The sequence below is a fragment of the Lygodium microphyllum genome, chromosome 1, assembly GCF_053477565.2.
Source record: "Lygodium microphyllum isolate KBCC chromosome 1, Lygodium_microphyllum_v1.1.10, whole genome shotgun sequence".
Classification (NCBI taxonomy): Eukaryota; Viridiplantae; Streptophyta; class Polypodiopsida; order Schizaeales; family Lygodiaceae; genus Lygodium; species Lygodium microphyllum.
The window spans coordinates 75,994,031-76,019,981 of NC_141135.1; the positions used below are offsets into that span (position 1 = coordinate 75,994,031).

At 40.3% G+C, this 25,951-nt stretch overlaps 1 protein-coding gene across 2 annotated transcripts in view; it reads right to left on the reverse strand.

Moving 5' to 3' along the window:
- Positions 1 to 25,951, reverse strand: part of EMB2773 (PHD finger family protein) — a 115,555-nt gene that overhangs the window by 44,583 nt on the left and 45,021 nt on the right. The window contains exons 15-16 of one of the 2 annotated variants that reach the window (XM_087678833.1): positions 1,730 to 1,888; positions 1,592 to 1,648 (exon numbers count right to left, since the gene is read on the reverse strand). In XM_087678833.1, the coding sequence (XP_087534959.1) occupies positions 1,592 to 1,648; positions 1,730 to 1,888 (216 nt within the window). Of the gene's footprint in view, positions 1 to 1,480; positions 1,649 to 1,729; positions 1,889 to 25,951 lie in introns of both variants that reach the window. The other variant, XM_087678831.1, reaches the window with a different exon arrangement.

Sequence of the window (25,951 nt, forward strand, 5' to 3'; positions counted from 1 at the left end):
AGACAAGTGCCCTGTAAATAGGGAAAGAAGAATTAACTGGCCAACCTAATCCAAAATGACCTGAAAACTGTCCAGACTTCGACTACACAAAATTCTGCAAAATATGTTGTCAACTTGTGTAAAGTGCCACACAAACAAGTGACTACTACTCTGCCTGCCAGGAAAAGTGTCCTGCTGCCCACAACCAAGTCTAAAACTGTCCACCCTGCTGTGCATATTGTCCACCTGTGCAGCAACAATGTCCGCCCATGCTGAAAAGTGGCCACCCAGGCTCGAAGTTGCTACAAACAGCAGAAAGGAGTAAAGATACAGCTATTGCTATGCAACGTGGACTACCAGGGACAGCTATGGACAAGGCCACTATTCTCCACCTGATGTGCATGTAACGAAGGCAGTTTTTGTAGAAGAAAAAGAGAGAGATACTAACAATATCAGAGCTCCTAACATCCTCATCTAACTTGAACGGAGGCTCACAAGTAGGAAGTGAACAGGGAACAAGACACAGAATAATGTGTCTACTAAGATTTGGATCATCAATGCCGGCACAATACCACATTTTGGCCAGAACAGCTTATCAAAGGCTGCTATCACCAAGAGCCTACACAAGAGGACTTTTAAATGTGGCATATGAATGGCTCTGAGATTGGCAATTTTGTAGAGCTGCAGCAAATTTAATCATGCTAAAGTAATGAGATCATCATCCTTCCTACTTGGATACAAGATTATGGGAATCACTAATGGCACATGAATAAACCTCTCCTGAGGGTAGAAAGCTGTATATGCTAGGGCTTGCACAGGGAAGACACAGATTATATGAACACAACTTAAAAACAATAACTCAAACGAAAATGCAAAAAAGCAAAGCAAGGAGTAGTAGAATTTGATGAATGATTGAATGTTGAATTTGAGTGAGTGAAGAAGATGATGCAGATGTAATGGTCAAGGAGTGAAGATATCCACGACCACTTATTCTCACGGGGTTAGGCTGAGGGACAGTGCAGGAGTGTCATCCTCCATGTATGAATCCCTAGTGTAGCAATACCACTCAATCAGATATAAGTGCAGCCAAATGGAACTGCAGGCGATGTCATGCAGCAGCTGAGGGCCAATTGGGAAGAAATATGCCCATCAAAACTGACAATGAATGTGTAAAAATTGATTGCAACCACCTGAAAAATCATGAAAAGAGGTTTTGTTTTCATATTGTTTGATCAGGAAGTCTGAAGGATAGCGTGATGTAGGTTTCCCATTTCTGTGGTCCATGAAGGACATGCTTCTTTGCCTAGACTAGATTTTGGGCCCTCTTGACAATGCAAGCTTTGTGAAACCGTGTTTGTCTGTTTACATGCATGCTGTGGGTGGTCTCACAAAACGTGTTTGTGCTTACACATGTGCATGTGCACATGTCGAGATGTACATATTATGCAGACAACTATTGCTTTCTACACAATGAAGCATAAAAAATAATTGTGAGTCTGACCTGTATACTAGTTTCCTCATCATTGATGCGAGACAAGATGCGAACGCATGCATCAGTTGCTTTAGCAAATTCACATTTGGATATGCATAAATCACGGATAATTTTAATCACCCGTTTGCGGACACTGACTCCAGTATCCATGATCCGTTCCGCAATTTTCTCAAAGTACTGCACAAATAAGCCAAGTTTTCAGCCAGGCAATCTTTCAGGTATTCAAACTGTCTTAGAATACAAAACTCAGTCATGCACCTTTACAGCAACATCTGGATGAGATGCAATATGCCTGCCAACAAGCTCCATTGCAGCTTCACGAACAGATATAGCAGAATCTAAAAAACGGCCTTCAACAGCCCGCTGCACCCTTTCATCACCTAGAACTCCAGGGTCTACTTCAACAATTGCACTGACCTGTAACAGAAATCAAGTATGAAGCAAAAGAAGTGAACATATATGCATAACTACCCATATGCAACTAGAACAATGTACATAAGTAATCAATCAGGCAATTCCATAGTAACAAGAACATGATGGACTGCTAAGATGACATCAATAGACCTTTGCATTGTACTATTTACAACTTCCTGAGCATAGACACTTTGCCATTTTCCTTGCTCACCTTTTTATATCATCAGCCTACAGCCCACGACATGCACTTCAAGGGGGGTTTCCCAGAGAGAGGAGACATCCAGCACCATGGAGAGCCTTGGAAGTTAAACCATTTTCAATTCTCAGCTAGGCATGTGAGCTTATCATTTTTGTTCGGCTACTTACAAGGTTTACTGAAACATCAGACTTTACAGAAGCAATCATTTGCCAGATTTTGTGGCACTGTCTGTCTTATCAGCCTAATTGTAAACCATAGAGAGCTTATCTGAACCTCAAAAATCCCAATACCTGAGAGATCTACATGATTTACATGTCTGTATCCTCGAGTCAAGCAAACCATATGCATTTAATTCACTTATTGCTATTGGATTCAGTGCACCAAAAGAGGAAGACACTGCTCCCCCCCCCCCAAAAAAAAAGGCGGCTGTGGGAAAGAAAAGCGTATTAACAACTGTGAAAGCATATGTACAAGTACTAAAGTACGAAGTGTCAAACAAAAGTAATCTACCCCAAATACCCTATCTTATTCTTGACGATTGGGATGTAGACAACTATGAGCAAGCAATTCTCGCTTGGTACTAACGATGCCTGAGCATACTCAGCTCTCCTTTGTTGCATCTCGAAGGAAGTCCTTCCGGGGGTTCCTCTTGCAAGTCGTCCCCAAAGGTGTGGGTTAAGCTACAGCTTATGTACAAGGCTCCATCGACCATTCAAATTATGGCCCTGTATGGACAGCTACAAAGTATCAAGTTCAAGGCAATTGATACGATTCAGTCATTTTTCTCATGGTGACACAGATCCAGGATCAACTTCGCAGCTTGCAATCTATCCTTCCTTAAGCCCATCTTATGGGGATTATTCTCTACAAGCTACCTTTGGAGTTCAATGATGTGGCTAACACTTTACAAGCTAAAACTTCAGTAACACCAATCCGTTGTTATCATATAACCTCTACACTACGCATTTTGCTGATCAGCTACCTTGACTGGCTGCCACATCATCCGCAACTGCTGTGTTTTGCTGTTTTCTGCATTGTCTACCCATCTGTCCACCCGTCCAACCATCATAGAGTTGTATATGTTGCTGCCAAACATTATTTGAGACTTCTTGTTGTGTTTCAGGAGACCTTGCATAGTTTGTTTGCTGCATTGAGCATTGTATTTATTCATTATTCAAATTTATTCATCTCTTGTGTTTGTTGTCTTTGTGTTACCTAACCATAATTGTGTTTCTTTATCAATCTATGCATTTGTTGTACAATTGTATATAAATTCTATAGTGAAGCATTTCTTTACATGATATCAAAGCTGAGAACTCACTCTCCAAATTAGCCTATGCCAAGAACTAAGCAAGAGTGGGCTCTACCCCACTAGGTTCCGACAAGAGTGGAGATACTAGTAACTAGCCTAGAGAAACAAGATCTTATCTTGATATAGACGAGGAACTAAAGCTACTCATGGCTCATAGAGCACAAAAAGATTGAAGAGCTCAACAAAAGGATAGCACTTCAACAACAACTACTCGATGAAGGTAAAAATGGTTCTTTCTCTTCAGACATTTCACCTAAATCTAATGATGTTTGTAAGCACAGGGAAGAATGTTAGAATGGCAATACTTTGAACTTAATCAACTCAATTAATTATCACTATGAAAATTACTAGAGAGAAAAGAGTCGACACCACATTGAGAGGGGAACCGGCCCCTTCCCCTTGACAAGAATTTATTGATACAAGACCATAGGCACCAAGTGCCTAAACCATATACAAAAAGGTTGATTTGCTGCAATTCTGAAAATTAGGGTTTTGAAACCCTGATTTCTACAATCTCAGAGCAGTAAGTTCATTCTCTTTTTTAGTGCTTAAAATAGATGAAGTTAAATAGAAAGTGCTTCTTGGATGAGAGATAGATAGAAGAGTACAAAGCATGCAGCTAAAATTTCAGCATGAGAGCTTGTTTCAAATGAAGAGAGAGACCTATAGAGTATAGGTGTGGGGCTTGGGCGCTCAAAAGTGGAAAGTAGAGGCTACAAATGACAAGTATTTACTAAAAATGACAAGTGTAGAGACACTTCTCTCTTCAAAATGACACATGTCCTCTTTTAGATGCCACTTTTGGATTTGACTCACGCCTACACTCACAAAAGAGTATTGGTGATCTCTAGTAGGACATTGGGACACATTTTACTCTCCTTATGAGAGGTTTTTTTTCCCAGTTATATTTTATTTTATTTTACGTGCTTATATTACACAATTCATACACTTATCGTGCTTTACACCTTTTGGGTGTGAACGCACATTAATAACCCTAAGGTTTAAGGGTTGTACTTTGTACTTGCATTACACTCTTTGGTAATTGCATTGGGAGTCGTACTATGTCTTCACTCTCACTCTCTTCACTGTCGACTGTATACTCTTAGTTGAGCTTCGATCTTCTCCTTCTCACATTTGGCATCAGAGCAAGGATTAGGCTTAAGTTCAACTCAGCCTCTCGTCTTGTTCAATCCTATACCAACACCACCCAAATTTATTGAGCTCTTGGTTTATTGGATGGCAATAATTATTCTCTATTGTCTTTCATGATGAAGAATGTTACTGATTGCGAAAAATCTTTGGGCACTGTCAACTGTGTACCCTTAGCTGAGCTTTGATCTTCTCCTTCTCACATTTGGTATCAGACCAAGGATTAGGCTTAAGTTCAACTCAGCCTCTCGTCTTATTCAATCCTATACCAACAACACCCAAATTTATTGAGCTCTTGGTTTATTGGATGGCAATCATTATTCTCTATTGTCTTTCATGATGAAGAATGTACTGATTGCGAAAAACCTTTGGAATTATGTTAATGGTGAGGAAATCCGTTCTGGAGTTGTGGCTCTTGCAACACCTCCTACAGGAGGACGTGGTCAAAGGCCCGCTCCAGCTTTTTAGCCACTTCCCCAGAGATCAACAGCACAAAAGGCTTGGGACACACGGGATGCTCAAGCATTATCACTGATTGCATTGGCAGTTTAACGGTCTATAATCCTACACATACGGTTTGCAGCTTCTTCACATGAAGCATGTCTTACACTTGAGCAAATGTTTGCTGGAAAAAATAAGACACGCATCTCTTTCTTGAAAAAAGAGCTTGAGAATGTAAAGATGGATGAAGGTGATTCCATGCAAGATCATGTTAACAAAATTCAAGACTTGTGTAAGCAGTTAATGAATGTAGATGAGTATTATTCGGATGCACAATTGATCTCTACTACTATGAATTCTTCGCCACCCTCTTACTTGGCCTTTCATACGGCCCTACATCTCACCATGAGAATTTCTCCGTAGCCACTTACTTTTCTTCAATTGGTTAGTTTGCTCCCAGAAAAAGAGCAAACAAGAAGGAACAATGGGGTGAATGTAATAGTCTCTGAACAAGCTTTTATGGCGAGACAAAAGGGGAAGGATAGCCAATCTAAAAATGCTCCACAAAGTTCTGAAAGTTCAAGTACTTCACAGAATACAACAAGAAACAGGGGACACACAAGCCAAGAAGGGCAAGTGCTACTATTGTCAGAAGCCAGGTCATTACATCACGAAACGTGAGAAGCGCATTGCTAAGGAGAAGGAGTCAAGGATGCTATAGAGTCTGCATCTTTTGTTGTAGACTGTGACTACTATTTTTACACTTGCAGTTATGACTCATCTTGGGCTAATAGAGCATTTAGCTCTACTGAGGATGCTAGCACTAGGTTCTTTGGCAGTGGTGCTTCTAAGCACATTACATCCCTCAGGGATTTCTTTTCCTCTATTATTACAACTCCTGTTGGCAAGTCTGTGCATTGTGCCACCAATGCATCTTACCCTGTTAGAGGTATTGGGGAGATTGTCTTGAAAGCCATTGATGGCTCTACTCTCCGTTTACAGGATGCATTATATGTGTCACGCATAAAGAAGAATTTGTTGTCCATTTCTTCTTTAGTAAAGTATGGTATGCAAGTCACATTTGATGATAACAAATGTATGGTCAGGGATAAAGAATTATTGACGTTGGTTTTGACTAGCACATTATGTCATAGACTCTATGAGTTAGATACCTATTTGATTGATCAATCAATCTATTTAGCATCTACTCTCAATCCTGCTATGTCACGAGCAGAGCTATGGCACGCTCGCATGGGGCATGTCAATTACGGCAGTTTGATGCTTATGCAGCGTACTCATATGCTAGATGGATTACTCTCTTAGATAGACATCCTAAGCATATTTGTGAGGGATGCATTTTAAGGCAACCGCCAGATTACAGATTATGCATTTGGATGTATGTGGACCTATGCAAACAAAGTCGTTGGGTCCATGTTATTATTTCGTCACCTTCATTGATGACCTTAGTTATTATTGCTAGGTCTACTCATTGGTGAAAAAGTCAGAGGTATATGATACATTTTTGGCTTTTATTGCACTTGCTAAAAATCAATCTAGCTACAAGATTAAGACTCTCCGTTTGGACCGAGGGGGGGAATACTTGTCTTCCTTGCTGATAATTTTTTGAACTAGAAAGGCATTGTCCATCAATATACTACTGCATATTCTCCACAACAGAATGGCGTTGCAAAAAGGAAAAATCGATCACTCATGGAGATGGCCAGATGTATGCTAAAAGCTAAGAGTTTGCCACATGGCTTTTTGGATGGAAGCAGTTTTGCGTGCTAGTTATGTTTTGAACAAGTGCCCTACCAAGGCATTAAAAAATGTTACACCTTTTGAGGGTTGGAATAGCCAAAAACCTTCAGTTGGTCATTTTTGTAACTTTGGGTGTCTTGCGCATGCTCATATTTCCAATGTGCTAAGAAAGAAGTTGGACAACAAAATTGTCAAATGCATTTTTGTAGGGAATAGTAGTGAGAGCAAAGGATATAGACTATATAATCATGTTTCTAAGAGATTCTTTATCAATAGAGATGTAATTTTTAATGAAAAATCAAAATTATCCCTTGCTAGTTTTGCTACATATCAAGCTACAAATGATGTGTTTGAAAGACTATTGCCCATTTCTTATAGTGATACAGCTGGAGCTTCAGTAAATAAACACAATGTTCAGCCCAACTGCTCCATTAAGCAATGCAGAAATTCAGCCTATGTTTGATCTTAATATTCAGCAAGATGTTGAATTTGAGGTTCAGCAAGAGCTTGTACATAGTTAGGAGGCTAGGCAAATGCCTAGATGGTACTTGCAGACTATGAAAGATAGTCATTTGGATACTCCTATCGCTGGTCGTACTGGAAGACAAGCTCCTCTGCATGATCATGCTAATATAATGGAGTTTGTTATGGCAGCACACACACTTGATGATGAGGAGCCTGAATGTTTTGAGGATGCACAACCAAGTGTGCATAGTATGGCAGCAATGCAAGCTGAATTTGATTGTATAATAAAGAATCAAACATGGGATTTAGTGACATTGCCTATTGGAAAGAAAGCCATTCGTACAAAGTGGGTCTATAAGCTGAAAAGAAATGCGAATGGATCCATTGATAAGTATAAAGCCGGGTTTGTGGCCAAAGGCTACGCGCAAAAGAAAGGCATTGACTATGCGAAGACATTTGCTCAGGAACATCCCGTATGACTGCCATTCGATCTGTGGTTGCTTTGGCTGCCCATCATGGTTGAACTGTGTATTAAGATTGCTTTTTTACATGGGGAACATCAAGAAGAAGTGTATGTATAGCAGCCCATTGGTTTTGCAGTTGAGGGATCCAAGCACTCGATATGTAAGCTAAAAAAGGCTTTGTATAGTTTAAAACAAGCTCCCCAAGCTTGGTATACAAAAATCAATGCCTTTTTACTCAATCAAGGGTTCATTAACAGCTCATCATAGTCTATTCTTTACGTATGCAAAGAGAGGGAATCCTTGCTGGTCATATGTCTTTATGTAGATGATCTTTTGCTCACAAGTACACATACTGATTAGATTTCAGCATTCAAGAAAAGTTTGCAACAAACTTTTGAAATGTCAAACTTAGGGCCTTTGTACTACTATTTGGACATTCAGTTCATCGATGATGCTAAAGGCATTGGATTGTCACAGTCCAAATATATTCGTAGACTCCTTGAGAGGTTTGGCTTACAGGATTGCAAGCCAGTTTGCACACTGATGGAGACTAGACATAAGCTATCTTTGCATGATGACAGTGATTTGTTTGACATCCATACATGTGCTCCAACAGTTGGATGTCTCATTTATTTATGCAACACAAGGCCAAATATTCAATTTGCAATTTCAACCTTGAGCAAATACATACACATCCCACACATGTCACATTGGCAAGCTGTGAAGTGTGTTTTTCGTTACTTGCAGGATACTAGGACTCTTTGACAGCTTTATGCCAAGGGGGAACCACTGCACCTATATGCTTATAGTGACTCAGATTGAGCTGGTGATTTTGATTTATGTCACTCTACGAGTGGAAATTGTTTTGTTCTTGGTTCATCTTGCATCTCTTAGCTTAGCAAGAAACAATCCATTGTTGCCACATCATCTTGTGAAGCTATACAAGGCAGCTTTCACTACCACAATTGAATGTGTATGGCTAAGACATTTACTGGCTAATAGTAATATATCTATCACAAAGCCTACTCCTTTGTTTACTAACAGTCAAAATGCCATCGCAATAGAACGGAACCAAACGTTTCATGCATGCACAAAACACATAGAGATCCACTATCACTTTCCCAAATAGAGGTTACATACAGGAGATCAGTCTTGTCTACTGTCCTATCACCAATAATGTGGCAGACATATTCACCAAAGCTCTTCCTTGTGAGATCTCCTCTGATGGATGATCCTTGTATGCTGATCACTTTTCACTCCAAGGGGGTTTGTGAAATTTGAATCACGCCTACGCTCACATAGGAGTGTCGGTAGTCCGCAGTAGGACACTAGGGCACTTTTTATTCTCCTTATGAGAGTACACCATTTACGCACATATCATGTTTTACACCTTTCGAGCGTGAACGCACATTAACAACCCTAAGGTTTAAGGATTATACTTTGTACTTGCATTACTCTTGGTTAATTGCATGGGGAGTTATATTGTGTCTTCACTCTCACTCTCTTCATTGTTAATTATATACTCTTAACTGAGCTTCAGTCTTCCCCTTCTCACAACCACATGTCACTTTTCTAGATAAAGAAGCTTTCAAACCTTCTACTCTAAAAATCTCTCAAATAATTAGGATTTTAAGATAGCTACTAAAAATAAAATTGTTCCTTGAGAAATTCTAGAGTCTTTGACGCGAACAAAATTTCCATTTGCGTAACTTCCAAAAATAGTAACCTCCTAAATTTTAAAAGTCACCAAATTTAGCTTTTGGAGAGCTTATTAGATAGTTTCACCAATTCATAGTTTGTTTTTTCGATCATGAGCATTTAGTTTCACTTTATGAAACCGCTCATTATATGGCCTTCTAGTCAACGTGACTATGTGAGTATAAAAGTATTAGTCATTTGAGCTTTTGGTCAATCCAATCCCCCAACTAAACTTTTAATTTCTCTTGGGCATCTCATCAACAATGACCAAAGTATAATTATAGGGTGTTCTGGCCATTGGCCACCCTTAAATAGAAAGATAAAACATTTGATCATTTTTTGAAACACTTAAATAATATAAGTCACCTTTCAAAGTACATGAGCATTAAATCAATTTGGAATCATTGAGCCAATATGTCTTGGTAACAATTGATATACAAAAGGTTTATTACAATGTTGCATGGCCATCTAGACCTCCATCATGAATGGATCCACTGTTGAAGAAAGAGATCCAAACTATGTCTCTTTCTTTCAAGCTTTTCCTACTACTCCAATGCAAGATACGCAAGTTTGTGCTTATGTTCCTCCTCCTTCTTTTGCATCTACTCCTTTGCAACATTTTCGTAAAGATCATAAGAAAGATAGAATTTAGTATATTGATCATGGAAAAGCCTCCCTTGAAGATCAATTCTTGTATATTAATACATATAGAGAGGAGTATAAGAAAAAGTTTGATAACTCTCCTTCCACTTTTTCTTCTTTGAACTATACTTTTCAAAGTCAGAATGAGTTTGATATTCTATCTTCATTGCATTACACATCTTCATTAACATTTTAATTTTCATCATTAAATCAACAAAATCAATTTAATGCATCTACATCCACATCATTTACACCTCAATTTCAAAACCCACCTATCCCACCCATTTCTTTCGTTGCATCTCCATTACTGTTCACATCTTTAGCTTCCCCCTTCAAATATCGTCTGTCACTTCACACACAACATCAAGGGATTCTTCAAATATAGGCACAACATTTAGGATCTCTACGCTTTTACTTTCAAGTGGTGCACATGCACCTACAAGCGAGGTTCGTCCTCCGTCTTACACCTTTGGGATATTCACAGCTGGAATACCTACCCAAGCTTATCCAAGTATGGGTCAATTAATACCATAATTTACCACCATTGCAATTACTAATGGTCTTCTGGTTATGCTATTTGCCTCAGCCGACAATTGAGCAAGGTTTGAGCATCCCCGAGCCTTCTTCATAAGCACTCTTCTCATCCTGTTCTTGTGTACCTACTCTATTCCCCCTTATTCTTCTTTCTAGACACCTCACAGTTCTTCATCCTCATCAACTGTACCTACTCTATCCCCCCTTATTCTTCTTTCTAGACGCCTCACAATTCTTCATCACTATACCACTTCGTAGACATACTATATTCTCAAAACTTGCAGGACCTTGTCTTGGAACCCAACCAGACGTGCTCCTTGTTCCCACCTTTTATCCACTCAATAGCTTTGTCAATTGGGGCGACCATCTTTCTTTATTGCAACCACAGTCGAGATCCTACACTCTCAAAAGAGTTAAGTGATTACTCGAGGCAAGACACAACCTAATGGTCTTTGCATGATGACTCGGTTTCTTTCCCAACAACCAAGGACTAAGAGTTCCACCACTTACAAACTTTAGCCACCACATGGAAGCCTACAAACAATGAGCGTCTTTGGCATTATTCCTTCGAACACGTTGGGTATGACTCGCTCTATAAGTTGTCATGATGTCAAATAGTACCCCGCCTTGAAGTATCCAAGGATGTCTGTCCAACTTGTCAACTCCGAAAACAACAATGCACACCATTCCCTCAACAAACCTCACATAGAGCTCAGATGCCCTTAAGATTGATTCATGTTGATCTTGGTAGGTAGGCCGACACCCACTATTGCCCTTAATGGCACGTTGTACTTTTTTTTTAATAGTAGTTTCAAGATATTTCTAAATACATATGGGTATATTTTCTAAAGCATAAATCTAACGCATTCACCTACTTCTCTTTATAGGTACTTGGAGTGCATAACCAGATGGATCGTCATGTAGGTTGTATAAAGAATGCTAGTGGTGGTAAGTGTTGGGTGTAAAGGCCCTTACGCTACTCCCGTGTGTATATTACTTTACACATGTTAACTCGCCCTTGCGGGTGTAACTGTACCATACTCTAAGTATAACTACATTCTTTTATTATTTGTGTGTACCACACTAGTATACACCTATCCGTCAACTCTCACTCTCACTCGCTCTTCACTCAACAATTGTTGCACCTCAATCAATGTGCATACTTTGTTTTACTTCCACTCGCACTCTTCAAACTGGTATCAAAGCACGAGAATCAGTGCTAGCAGTCATGACTAGTACCAGGCAAGCAACAACTGTCAACATCAAGTATAAGTCTAACATACACGACAAATTTGACAAACAGGTGGAGAACGTGGACTTCTCTATTATGTCAAGACTTTTGAACCAAGTCCTAGCATTTTTGCTTAAGCACAATCCAAATGCTTGAGCCTTCTTATCTTCGTATGTTAGGTTATTTGCCTCATAAAGTTGTTCAAACTATTTCACAAAACTGCAAGGGTATTCTCTATCCTTATAGTATTCATTTACCTTGCTAATCAAAATTATTGTTTGCTTCTTGGTCATGTTGGCCTACTTCTAGCATAGCACATAAATTGATTGCTAACTTGATAGCAAATAGACACGCAACAGGTGACCAGCTCAGGCAAGTCGGGTAGCAATGGGCGTCAAGCTTCCAGCACGCGATAGGCACAGTTTATGCAGGACGGACGACTAGACTGCGACAGGCTAGGCGGACTATGGGCGATGGCCCAAGCAGCGTGGGCAACGGGCAGCATGACACACAACAAAATGCAAATCTATGCAAATTTACACTTGAAAATTTGGGGCTTTTCCCAAATTTGGTGCCCGACATGCATAACAATAACTCTTGACCCATAAATTGCACACATTGGGTGTATATGCCTCGAAATTTTTGGGGCTTTTCATGTATAAGTGAAATTATGCTCAATTGAGCCAATTTCATTCAAATTTGTGCACTCTTAAACCCCGAAATTTGGGGATTTTGCACAATTCGTAAAATTTCTGCAACATTTGCCCATATTTGATGCTTGGAAAGATGTATTGAAGCAATAGGGCAATTTCACTGCAAAAATTTTTGGGGTTTTTCACATCAGTGTTGCACTTCGAGTCGATTTGGACCTTGACAGTGAAATTTGCAGCAAATTCATTGCTAAATGGGAGAAATTTAAACTTGGAATGTTTCAAATGTTGTAAAACGGCAGCTTCTCTTGGTATATGTATTGTTGAATGCTCGTTATGCAATGAAACAGTGGTATATACAGCACTTGGGTCATTGCATTTGGGCATTATGATGATGTATTACTAAAGTGGGAGCTGTCATTCATGCAAATGTATCAGATTTGATTTGTGTGCATGCTGTAAATTGTAATCAGTCCTTGAGACTGAAATTGCAGCAAAACATCTGCTTCTTGGACACCATTCATGCGCATGTATCAGATTTGATTTGTGTACATGCTGTAAATTGTAATCAGTCCTTGAGACTGAAATTGCAGCAAAACATCTGCTTCTTGGACACCTTGGAAGTACAAGTGTGTATACTTGCTATTATATTCAGTAAATTTGCTAATTGGCCGAAAGTATTCAGCATTTTATTGCAGTCTTTTATTGCTGAAGATGGCTAGCAGTGCATCTACATCTGACACAAAGAATCTTTTTGAGATTTATAAATTTGATGGCAATGGCTTTGATCTTTGGAAAGATCGTATACAGCCTACAGGGTATACTCTTTCTAAAGTTGTGATGATGCCTTGGCAGAACATAAGCCTATTGCTTTGTCAGATTAGGATTGGGCTAAAATGAATAAAAAGGCCCTTACTTACGTTAATATGGTTGTCACAGATGATATCTTGGTTGATATCAAGGGACTTGCTACTACTTATGCAGTTTGGGAGAAAGTCAAGGCTACATATCAGAATACAACTTCTATCAATCAAGTACATCTCATGCGAAAGTTGGTAAACTTGAAGCTTGATGAGTCTAAGCCTACCTCAAAGCATTTGAATGCTTTCACTGGTATTTTGAGTCAATTACATAACGCAGGCTTGCCAACTTTTGATCCTAAATTGACGGCTATCTTCTTGCTCATGACTTTACCCGATTCATGGGAAGCATTGGTTGTGTCATTGAGCAACAACCCCAATTTGACATTTGATGGTGTGTGTGGTTCTATTCTCAATGAAGAGATTAGATGCAAGGCAAGTGGGGAACATAGTGGGTCAGCCTACAATGTAAGAGAAAGAACTGAAAAAAGATCAAATGCTGAAAATAAGAATAGAAATCTCAGCAAAAGCAAGGAAAAACAGAAAGATGTTACTTATTATCAATGTGGTCGCAAAGGGCATAAAAAGCCCAATTGCAGTTACTTTAAAAGGAACAAAAATGCAAGAAGCAAGCTAATGAAAAGGGCAAAAAGAATAAAAAGGATGGCAGCTCTACTCCTAAAGAAAAAGAAAAATTAAATGCAATATCTAGTGTTATTATTGAGGAGATAGAAGAAGATAAAGATGCCGATTTGTTGGTTGCATCTTCAGATCCACATGCTATGACAGTGGAGGACATGTATATCACTAAAAGAGATGTGATAGATGCTTTGTTGTCAACTCATGATGGTTTGTCACAATCGTGGATTGTTGACAACAGTGCTTCGTCTCATATAACTCCATCTTTGGAGTGCTTTTCTTCTTATGCAGCAGGTAATATTAGGAAAGTCTATATAGGCAACAGCCATGCATGTAATATTGAAGGAATGGGCATCATACACCTGGCTCTTGAAAATGATCAAGAATTGATCCTTCATGATGTTAGGTATGTACCTAGCATTAAGAAGAGTTTGCTTTCTATTGGGCAGCTAGACAACAAGGATTACTTCACTACTTTTGGTGGTGAATGTGGAAGATACAGAAAGGGTCTATGCTAGTCACTAGAGGTGGTAAAAAAGAAACTCTATATTATCTCTACTCATAGTTGTCAGGTACGAAAAGTACGGTACGTTACAGTACGATAAAATACGGTACTGAATGGTACCTTAAGATTTTATAAGGTACGGTATGATATCAGTACGAAAAAAAATTAACTTCATTATTTTGAACTATAGATGATAGAACAAATATTAAGAGTCTAAATAGCAATGCTATTGGAGTATATAAGATGAATACTTGAGGGTAACACGCCAAAACCTCTATGGCATATGCCGCGTGCGCAACATGCGCTACAACTTACAAGTACATACATAGGAGTGGATACATCATACATGAATGATCATACAAATAAGAGGCATGTATGCTTGAGAGAGAGAGAGAGAGAGAGAGAGATGAAATGACATGAGATGCTTTACTAACATCTACAAGAGGCCAAAATGATCTGTGAGACCAACAATTACCAAACAAACCACCAAAGGTTTTGGTAAAGGATTTATGAATTTTGTTATGGTTTTGTTTGGCATTGTTAAGGCTAAAGCAGCTATCGATGGTGCATTCACTAATTCATGTACTCTCAGAAGGTACATTAGGCCAAGCTATCCTCTGGCCTAGTTTTATTAGCAATGTGTACTAATGCTTTGGGTTGGGTGTTGCAAAATGAGCTGTGAACAAAGGTAAAATCAATAGGATTAAGCTACTTGATGATTCTCAAATGGTGCTGAATTTATTTATTGATGACACTAACATATTGTGAAAAATGATGAAATATCAATTAGAAACGTTTGGAACTGCTTGAATACCTTATGTATGGCCTTTGGCTCTAGGATAAATCATAACAAAACATGTATGAGGAGTCTAATCAAGCTTCCACCCCCTTTCTTAGTTGATCGATCAAGGCTACAAAATCACCACCACCACCACAACAACAACAGTCAACAACCCAAACCACCACCAACAACAACAAACACGTAAACACACACACACACACACACAAAATTTCGTACGAATTCGTACGGTACGGTACGAACCGTATAGTACGAACCAATTCGTACTACGTACGAGTGCAACTATGTCTCTACTGCAAGGCACTTCCTAGAAAATTTGTTGTAGTTGCTGAAGTGCGGTCACACACGGAGTTATAGCACAAGCGTCTTGGACACATGAGCCAAAAGGATTTAAAAGTCGACTTTTGTGATGTCTATGTTTTGGGAAAACATGTTAAGAGTTCATACTCTCATGGAGCCTCTAGGAAGGCATATATCTTGGATTTAGTCAATTTTGATGTATGCACCATGCCAATAAAAACTCATAGTGGTTTTTGTTATTTTGTGTCTTTTATTAATGACCATTCTAGAAAGCTATGGGTTTACCTACTTAAGCAGAAACGCAAGGCATTAGACGCTTCTAAAAATTTTTATGCATTTGTTAGTACTCATAAGGGTTTAAAATTAAAATGCATAAGAACGGACAATGGGGGAGAATATGTATCTAAAGAATTCAGTGAGTTTTGTGATGTCAATGGGATTAAACAGGAGCTTACAGCTCCTTATAATCCGTCATCTAATGGTGTGGCTGAGCGAATGAATCACACGTTATGTGAGAAGATTCAATGCATGTTGTCCACAGCTAATCTTCCGCAATCATTTTGGAGAGAGACACTTAAAACCGCGGTGCATATTTGCAACCACTCCACATCATGTACTTAAAAGAGGCATCCCTGAAGAGGTTTGGTCTAGCAAACTTGCTTCATATGACCACTTACGAGTCTTTGGCTGTGAATGCTATGTACATGTACCTATTAATAGCAAAACCAAACCTGACATAAAATCTCATTGAGGCATCTTCATGGGTTATGGAAATGAAGGTGAAATGGGCTATAGAGTCTCAATTCCAAGCATGAAAAAAGTGCTACGTAGCCGCAATGTGGTATTTAATGAGTCAAAGCTGCTGAAAAATGTCACATCTAATGACTTAGACAAAAAAAAAAGTGAAATTTCAACATGATCAATCACTTGAACAACCATTAGCCACTGAAAATTCAGCTCCATTTGACACTAGTTATGATAACCAACGTATCATCATTGAGCCACATGAAAATGGGCAACAAAAGGATGCTGAAAACCACCTTGGGCAACAAAATCAGCATGCTGAAATGAATTACAACAGCCTGAAAATGTATTACAACAACCTGAACATGCAGTTCAACAGCCAAATAATGAGGTCATTGCCATTCCTTTGGATGTGGATCCATTACCTGATAACACAAATCATTGGGTAAGAAGGTTTACTCGTTTCAGGAGACCTATACAAAGGTTTGATCCCTCTTTGGACTGCATTTTGCTCACAGACGAAGGTGAGCCTCTTACGTCTAAAGGGGCATTATCATGTGAGTTAAAGAAAAAGTGAAAGCTAGCTATGCAAGAAGAAATGAAGTCATTGTATCAAAATGATACTTGGGATTTGGTTCCATTACCCAAAGACAAGAAAGCTATTCCTAATAAATAGGCCTATAAATCAAGTGTGCCTAATAAATAGGCCTATAAATCAAGTGTGTGGATGGAAAACCAAAATACAACGCCAAGCTTGGACTAAGGGCTATACACAGAAAGAGGGGATTGACTTTCAAGAAGTCTTTTCACCTATTGTCAAAATGACCATTCTTCAGGTATTGTTTGCTATTGTAGCATCTATGGATCTTGAACTTGATCAGATGGTTGTTAGAACTGCATTCTTGCATGGTGATTTAGAAGAAGAGTTGTACATGAAACAACCAAAGGGCTTTGTTATGCTAGGAAAGGAGCATTTGGTGTGCAAGTTTAAGAGAAGCTTGTATGGTTTAAAACAAGCTCCTAGACAGTGGTATAAAAAATTTGATGTCTTCATACTTTCACAAGGGTTTAAAAGAAGCAATGCAAATCACTACTTACATATAAAGAAGGCTCATGATGGAAGCCCTATAATCTTTGTGCTTTATGTGGATGATATGCTTATTGCTAATAAGTATAAAAGCCAAGTTAATGCACTAAAAAGACAGTAGAAGGACTTGGGTGTAGCTAAACACATTTTGGGCATGAGTTTGACAAGAGATAGAGAGCAGCAGCTCTTCTTTCTCTCACAAGAAAAGTACATCAGCAAAGTACTTTATCGTTTTTCTATGGCTGATGCTAAGCCACTTAGTATTCCTTTACCACCATATCTTAAGCTTAGCAAAGTAGATTGCCCAAAAGATGATAAGGCAACCAGCTCTATGCAAGATATTCCTTATGCTTCAGCTTGTGGTTCACTCATGTATGCTATGGTGGCCACAAGACCTAACATTGCTCATGCAATGGGAGTTGTCAGTAGGTTTATGCCAAATCCTGGCAAAGCATATTGGGAAGCAGTGAAATGCATCTTATGGTACCTTAAGGGCACACAAAGAAAATGTATTTGCTATGGAAAGGGTGCTTTAGATCTGTAGGGTTATTGTGATGCAAACATGGTGGGTGACTTGGATACTCACAAGTCTACTAGCGGGTACATATTTACCTTTTTGCTTCCACTCGCACTCTTCATAAGTTTATCTCCCACGAGTTTACCAAGTTTCTGTAGGAGCATGACACTTTGTGCCAACTCAATCCCCCTCTCAAAATGAAGTCATAGAGCATAGAAATTGAACTATGATGAACATGGCATGCTCTATGCTATTTACACCAAAGCTTCTTGAGCACCTTTGGATCAAGGCTATTAACATTTTAATGTAAATCCTCAACCACTATTGAACTACAAGAGTCCCTCAAAAGACCCCCTTCGAGGCATCTTCTCACACTCGGTCTATTATTTTCCAATTCAAAGTCTTCGTATGTCATGCTTATATACACACTCTTGGTGATAAGATACAAAAGCTCACTCCTCGAGCTGATCTCCTAATCAAGGTTGTCACATCCCATGGCATTCAATTAGTACTGTCTAATATCAATAAATTTTGGACCTACATCGAATGCTACATCCATTGAAAAAAATTGTACATATAATTTTCAAGCCTATACTCAATGTTGAAATTTAATATAATATACTTACATATTGAGAGCTTAAGGATAGAGAGAATGGAGAGCTTAAGAGTGGAGGTAGGGCGGAGATAAAGCAAAGGAGAGCTTGAGGGAGTAGAGGGTAGAGAGCTTGAAGAGAGAGAGTTTAAGAGCAAAAAGTGAAAGTTGAGCTTAAAATTTGAATTTGAAACTAGAGAGAGAGAGAGAGAGAGAGAGAATATATTGCTAAAAGAGAAGGGCATAGGAGGGGCGGATGGGAAGCGAGAGAGAGAGAGAGAGAGAGAGAGAGAGAGAGAGAGAATATGCACGTATATTGTGGGAGAGGAAGCCTAGACAATACCTACAACTACCCCAAACGGTCACAAACAAGCACCTTAAAACAATTGGACAGATTGGATCAAACACTATGGAACATGATCGGACATGTCCTACTATTGAGCTAAGAAATGCATTCCATGCTGATTACCCACTTAAACAGCCCCAAAACAAGCTTAATTTAATGAAAATCCTAAAACGAGGAGCAATTCGGGAGAGTTCAATGAAGCCCTAATTTGGGTGTGTCCATCCTCATCTATAAATAGATAAGTTGTCCCCATTCAGTCCTCTCTCTTTCTGCAAGTTTCTCACCCTTGTGTGCAGATCTCAGCCATCAATCTCCCACAACATGGTGGTCCAACCTTTGCAACTCGTGCCATCACCTCATTCTACTGCGGCATTCTACTGCTATATTTTACTACCGCGTTTTTTACTACGGTGTTCTACTGCGGCATTTTACTGTGATGTTCTACTGCTACATTTTACTACAGCGTTTTAGTGCGACATTTTATTGCAACATTTTACTGCGGCATTCTACTACAACATTTTGCTGCTTCATCCACATCATCAAGTAGCATCCTCTACAGTCGCCTCAGTCTCCTCACACTCTAGTGATCAGCGTTTGGTGATTCTCTCACTCAAATACTCCAACTAGTGGTCACAGCACTTAGGATCCGTCTCCAGTGGGCGTCACTCTCCAACACACTACTCTCCCCCTAGGCACACTATATACTCTTATATTCATTTACAGCATTCATTCACTTCAAAGTTGTGTTCTTTCTATCCCTTCTTCTGTTTGTGTTTGAGTTTTTATGTTTGGGTTTTGAGTTTTGCGTTTAGGATTTGAGTTTTGCTTTCTATGTCTGTGTTTGTCTCGTTGTGCTTCTGTCATGGTCGTACACTCTGTGTTTCCTCAATGCAAACCTTAGCAGTGCCTCCACACTCTTCTTCACATGGTATCAGAGCTAGTGCTCTTATAAAGAGTATCTTGTGGATATTGTGGAGTGTTAGTCTTTGCATGAAGCACACAATAGGACTTGTAACCGAATCATAATGTCACAAACACCTTCTTCTCATGACCCCATGATGTCTTATCCAGCTTTTCCATCACTGAAGGCCCTAAGGAGGTATTATGGACTCAGCGAGGAAGACGACACTCCATATTCACCCTCACCATTACCCTCTATGTTTACACCCATGCCAGATATTCCAGATTTCATTAACCTCACAAAGGAGGAGGTTGAGGAGTCCCTATGCAATAAGTATGGACCACAAGCCATCCCTTCTTCCAGTTTTGCTACTCCTTCTGGACCGGTTGGTGAGGCTAGCCACCTTTCTGATCATGGAGGCAATACAACATTTGGGATGACTTGCGATCCATCTTCATCATCTTTGCCAAGCCCTATGTCAAGTTCGTACAACCCTTTTGAGTTGTTCGAATCAAAACCCTCTCCTATTTTGCCTTTTGGTGTGCAAGATCCTGATGGTCAAATGTATGTAAATCTTAATAGAGGGGGCTCAAGAAACAGACATTTATCATCAAGTATACCTACATCTTCTGTTTCATTTGAGCAAGTCAATTACTCTTCTTCTCTCCTTGCCATCCCACCCTCTTCTCTTCAAGCCACATCACACTCATTTCAAAACCTCTGCTTACATTTCACATCCACCTCTATCACATTGGGAGTTGAACCTTCTATCTCCGCTCCTAGCACATTCTCATTCTCTATTCCATATTCACATCACACTGTCTCGTTAGGGGGCATTCCACCTCTTAACATTGTCACCTACCCTTTTCCACAACCCATTCCATACTATGGGGCTTTGTTACAGGGAATGCCACCCTCTAACACAGTTTCCTCTACCTTTCTCATGTAGGCACATCTTTTCCTACTAGGACGGCTATGATGGGCATCCCCCTCACTACCCCCACCTATGCACACCCCATGACCTCTCAAATGCAGGGATTTCCTTCCTCTGCTTATGCTGCATCGTCTCACTTTCCATGGGTCACTCCTACGCAAGATCTCCATCCTCTGCTCCATGTGTCCCTATCCCTCCACCATGGGGTCCTCATGCGGCGACAATGCCTATGCCTCATAGAAACATGAAACAGGGAACGGGAACGGGGAACGGGGACGGGGATGGGGACGAGAACGCCAAACCTAGAAAACGGGGACGTGGAAACGGAAACGGCATTTAAAAAATTAAATTTCATGAAAAAAAATTAATAGTTCACTCATAATCCATGTGGACTCTCGAGTGTTAAAACTTAAAACCAAGGTATATAATCCACAAGGACAAATCATTTTAAGTTTTAACTTTGAGATATCATGCATCATTCTAAAACTACTCATTAGAAATTGAATTGCAACTTACAGGGCTCAAGAGGTAAGCTATTCAATTATAAATAATAAAATGCATAATACATATGCCATAAATGATAAAACAATGAACAATGAACTAAACTTTAAAGTCTAAGCTAAAAGAACATGCCTATGGTCCCATTGCCAAAAAACTTAAAAGATTACAAATATAAAATTGAAGTCTAATCTTTGAAAGAACATGCTCATTGCCCCAAAAAGGACTATAAATATAAAGTCTAATCTCTAGATTGAAGCAAAATGCGACATGCCAAAATAGCCCAAAGAGCAACTGCAAGACTGCAAGACTCAAGTACAAATATAATATCGGCACAACCAAAAGAACCCCGAAAGATCTTATAACACGAAAGCTGATCTCTAATTTTTCGTCTAGTGCCATGATCAGGCACTAGACGAGACAATATAAGTCTCCATGCATCCATGACCTCAGTGTCATTCTCTTGGCCCTTGCTCTCGAACTTAGGATCCACAACAAATGCAGCTGCATGCATGGGTGAGCTATAGGAGTTCCACCTCGTCACAACCAAATGGCATATCTCCTCATACGCCTCATCATTTGGTGCCAACTCTTGCAACTTTTCATTTAGCCTATCCATAGCCTCATATACCTTGCCAATGCAAGGTTGCGTAGCATCCATAACCCTCAATAAATGTACAATAGGTGATACCATAGCATCTATCCGCTTTACATCATTCCAAAAAGTGGAGTTATTTGCTTTCTCCAAGCATAAGATACTTGTAGGAGTATCTCCCAATGTTGATGAGGTAACTCATCACTAAGAAATAACTGCCTCAAGGCACCACTGCATTCTCTTAACCTGCCTAGCATCAAAAAGTTAAAGATAAATCTGATATCATAGTATTTTAAATGTATCTTCTTTGACTGCAAAGAGAAGTGATGGCAAAGAAACTCGTGATTCAAAACAAAGCTAACCATTTGAGCTCTTTGCTCTATGACAGGTGCAATCCATGACAAGTTACCAATATCCTTTAGTAGGTTGTTCAGGCAATGAGCCATACAATATGAAACTGTGATATACGGATAATATCCTTGGATAATAGCACCTGCTGCCCTATTTGCGGGCTCTCTATCTGCAACAAATCCCACAACATGCTCTGGGCCAATAAGCTCAACACCTGTAACCCACTCTGCTGCAAGTACATCTGCTGACATTCCTGTCCCCGATGCATTATGTGAAGATATGAAATACATATCCCCACAAGAATAAGCAACCATACCATGAATGGATCGCTTGTGTGTATCACTCCAACCATCAACAATCAAGAAAACTCCATTTTTAGCCGACATGCTCTTTCTAGTCACTGTTGCTTGCTCAACAAGGCGCTTTTCCTTGTCGAGCAAAGTGGTGCATAAGGTCTCTGATGATAGAGGTACATACGAAGGGCCATACTCACCAATCTTCTTGCACATCAATTTAAAATACTCTGGCCTGGCTGCACGAAATTAAATGTGGTCATGATTTAAAAAAAACATACCACTAAGGTATCCACCTCTTCCTTCTTCTTGGATCCCAACTAGCATCAAGTGTGCTCTGTCTACGTGCAACATGTGGCGTTGTTGATGCCATGGTCCATGCAATGCCTGCAATAGATGTGGAGGTAGCACTTCCAGATACCGATCCTGCTCTAGATACATCTGATAGGGATGGTGTCACAAAAGTTGCAGGGTCAACTGCAACACATCGTGGTCTAGATGCAATATAAGCTTGTTGACCTGCTACACGGTCACAAAGCTCCCTTTGCCTCTCCAAGGTCACATTTGGACAAAACTATACCTCTGAATTTGGCTCATGTAGAAGATAAGCTCGGACGTGATTATGCATAAATATTAAAATGGAACAAGTGGCAATTGATATTCCATATTCTAATATTTAAGTAACTTTGAAAAATTAAAATTGATAAAAATTTGAAATACAAATGCTCAGCTCAATGGATTACCTTGTTTGCTCCACTAGTTCGCTTGTATGGGCAAAGCTTGTAAGTCCATGGTCGAGATCCTCCACCACTCAATGGGCGGTTAGCATTTACTTCTTCCCACCATGACCAACCATCGAACCTTCTTCCTCGACCACCAACTCACGAGTGGAGCAAGAAGATGAAGCCATTTCATGCTGAAAATTGAAGGCTCGAGAGTCGAGAGAAGGAAAAATTGAAGACTGAAAATTGAAGGCTCAAGATGAAGCCATTTCAGGCTGAAAATTGAAGGCTTGAGAGAAGGGAGAAGGCTCAAGAGTCAAGACTCACTCAAGAGTCGAGAGAGAAGGAAAAAGGAGAGAAGGGAGAAGAAGAAGAGAAGAGGAGAGCTTGGAACTTGGAGAAGAAGGAAGACTTAAGAGAAGAGGAGAAAAAAGAAGAGAAGGGAGAAGGTCCAAGGAAGAAGGAAGAAGAGAAGGGAGAAGTGAAGAGAAGGAAGAAGGAAGAAGAGAAGCAAGAGAAAGAAGAGAAAGAAGAAAAAGGAAGAGAAGGAAGAGAAGGAAAAGGTTGGAGGTGGGAGGAGACGGGGGATGGCCGCTGGCGACTAGGACTAGCGTAGGCTACAGCGTAGTAGGGAACAGGGGGGCGCAGGTGATCTCGAGCAGCAACAGCAACAGACGATCTCGAGTGGGAGCATGACGCAGTCGCAGATGATCCAGGCGGGATCAACGGCCGGCCGGCCGCAGGTAAGTGGTGCCATGTGGTGTTCCCTATCTGAAACGGGACAGGAAACGTTCCACCAAATAGGAATGCGGTCCACGACGGCTTTGTGCCGAGGACGGCAATTGCACGTGCCAGGGGGCCGTTCCGGCCGTTTCCTGTCACTATGCCATGCCTAGTCATCCCATGCATACTTCTCGAATGCCTAGTAGGCACTCTGGGACCCATTCCCAAGTGTACTCCTTTTCACCATAATACCCACCCTAACCACCTTATATGAGCACTACCACTCTTATTGCCTTGGCCAAGAATGCCTTCACGGATAAGACTCGTTTCAACGAGTCAAATTTCACTACTTAGTCGAACTATATGCAACAAGTGCTTGAGTCTAAGGGTCTTTGGAACCTTGTTGTTGATCTTGAGCCTATACCAACCTCACCTAGCCTACCCTAATTACATCTGTCTATGGAGAGCTCGCAATGCCACAGCCAATGTCAAGTTGATGCAAGGTTTGCTTCCTAAGTTTCACTCCCAGTCACAACACTTCCCTCTTGTATCAAAACGTTGGAGTTATCTCATCGACCGCTATGCGGCCAGAGATCGTACTCGGCATATAAACATCGTCTTTGAGCTTCAAGAATTTTCCATTAAGGGGATAATCTAAAAGTCAAGTTGGCCAAATATCCACAAATATCGCAGGTTACTAGCCGAGTTTGCCACTACTAGCTCTCGAAAGTCAAATGACGATCAGGTCACGTTCCTCTTGAACAAGTTGCCTGACAAATACTTCCATTTTATCCATCACATTATCTCATTGCCTAGATTGCCAACCTTCTACAAGTTTGAGTGTCAATTCTTGCGTTACACGAGGCTGCATCATCAAGTCCACACGAAGTCCTCCACTTACATCTATTCACAAGGACACGAGTTGGTTGCCTCTTCTTTGAGAGGGAAAACCAACAATGGCGAAAACTCGCAAGATGCGAAGGCAAGCCAAAACAAGGGTGACACCACTTAATCCACCGACGGAAATAAAGAATCTCGACCCCTTTGGTAGCAAATTCATAAGAAAAATGGATTTTGCACTCACTCTGTCAGAGGTCGGGCCATGTGAACAAGGAGTCTCATACCAAGGCCCAAGGTCTTCCTCCTAGAAAACCACAACAGACTACTACGACTACACAGTCTAGTGGGGCTACACCTCCCGCCGCTACTACCCCATCTACTCCTTCAACCCCCACGACTGCTGGACATGTGGCACACGGACAGCCTTGGCAGCCATCCTAGTCTACTCCTGAGGGGTTGACTGAGTGGTCTACTAGCACTGATCTTATTGCACTTTACGCATCCCTTCCTAAGAACTCCACTACTTCTAGGCCTTCTTTCCCACCTCACCGTATGTAATGGTGGCCACACACTTAGCCTTTCATTTTCAAGTCTTCTATTGCATTTACACACACATACACATTTGCATTATTGCACTTGTTCATTCAATTCATTTTTCATTTCAATTTTGTTTTTCTTTTTAGAGCATCTCACTACTAACCTCTGTGATTGCAGATCTTACTCTTTTTTGCAAACTTTGTTTTCAACACAAGGCTAACATACAAGTTTGTCTACTCCTACCTGGGTTGGAGACATGGGATGCGCACCGTTCCCTTCATGATTTCAGCTTCCTAGGAGTTTTGCTCTTCTACCAACATGGAGGCTTCCCCTCCCGAGGGAGATCGTACAGCATCTCTCTTGATGCTATCATGGTAATGACTTCTACCTTGCTCTTCCAGTCAAGATGATTCTTCTCATCATGGTTCTCGGCACCACATGAAGACTGACATTTGACTCCTCTTCCTCCTTCAACGTCACTATTCTTGGTTGAGAGGGGGTTCCGATCCTTCTTGGTAATCTACACGTTTCGACAGTTGTCTTCGACATCGACCCTTCCCCTCGTTATACCTTCACACTTTGCATTGCATGATTTCATCATCTTTGTACTAGGGCGCTTGGGCGAGTAAACAATTTCCCTATGAGAGACACTGTCCAAGTGGCATCTACTGCATGAGCATTGCATAGCATATAGCATACTCATTGTGTAGATCACCACTAGATGGATCCTAAGTTGTTTC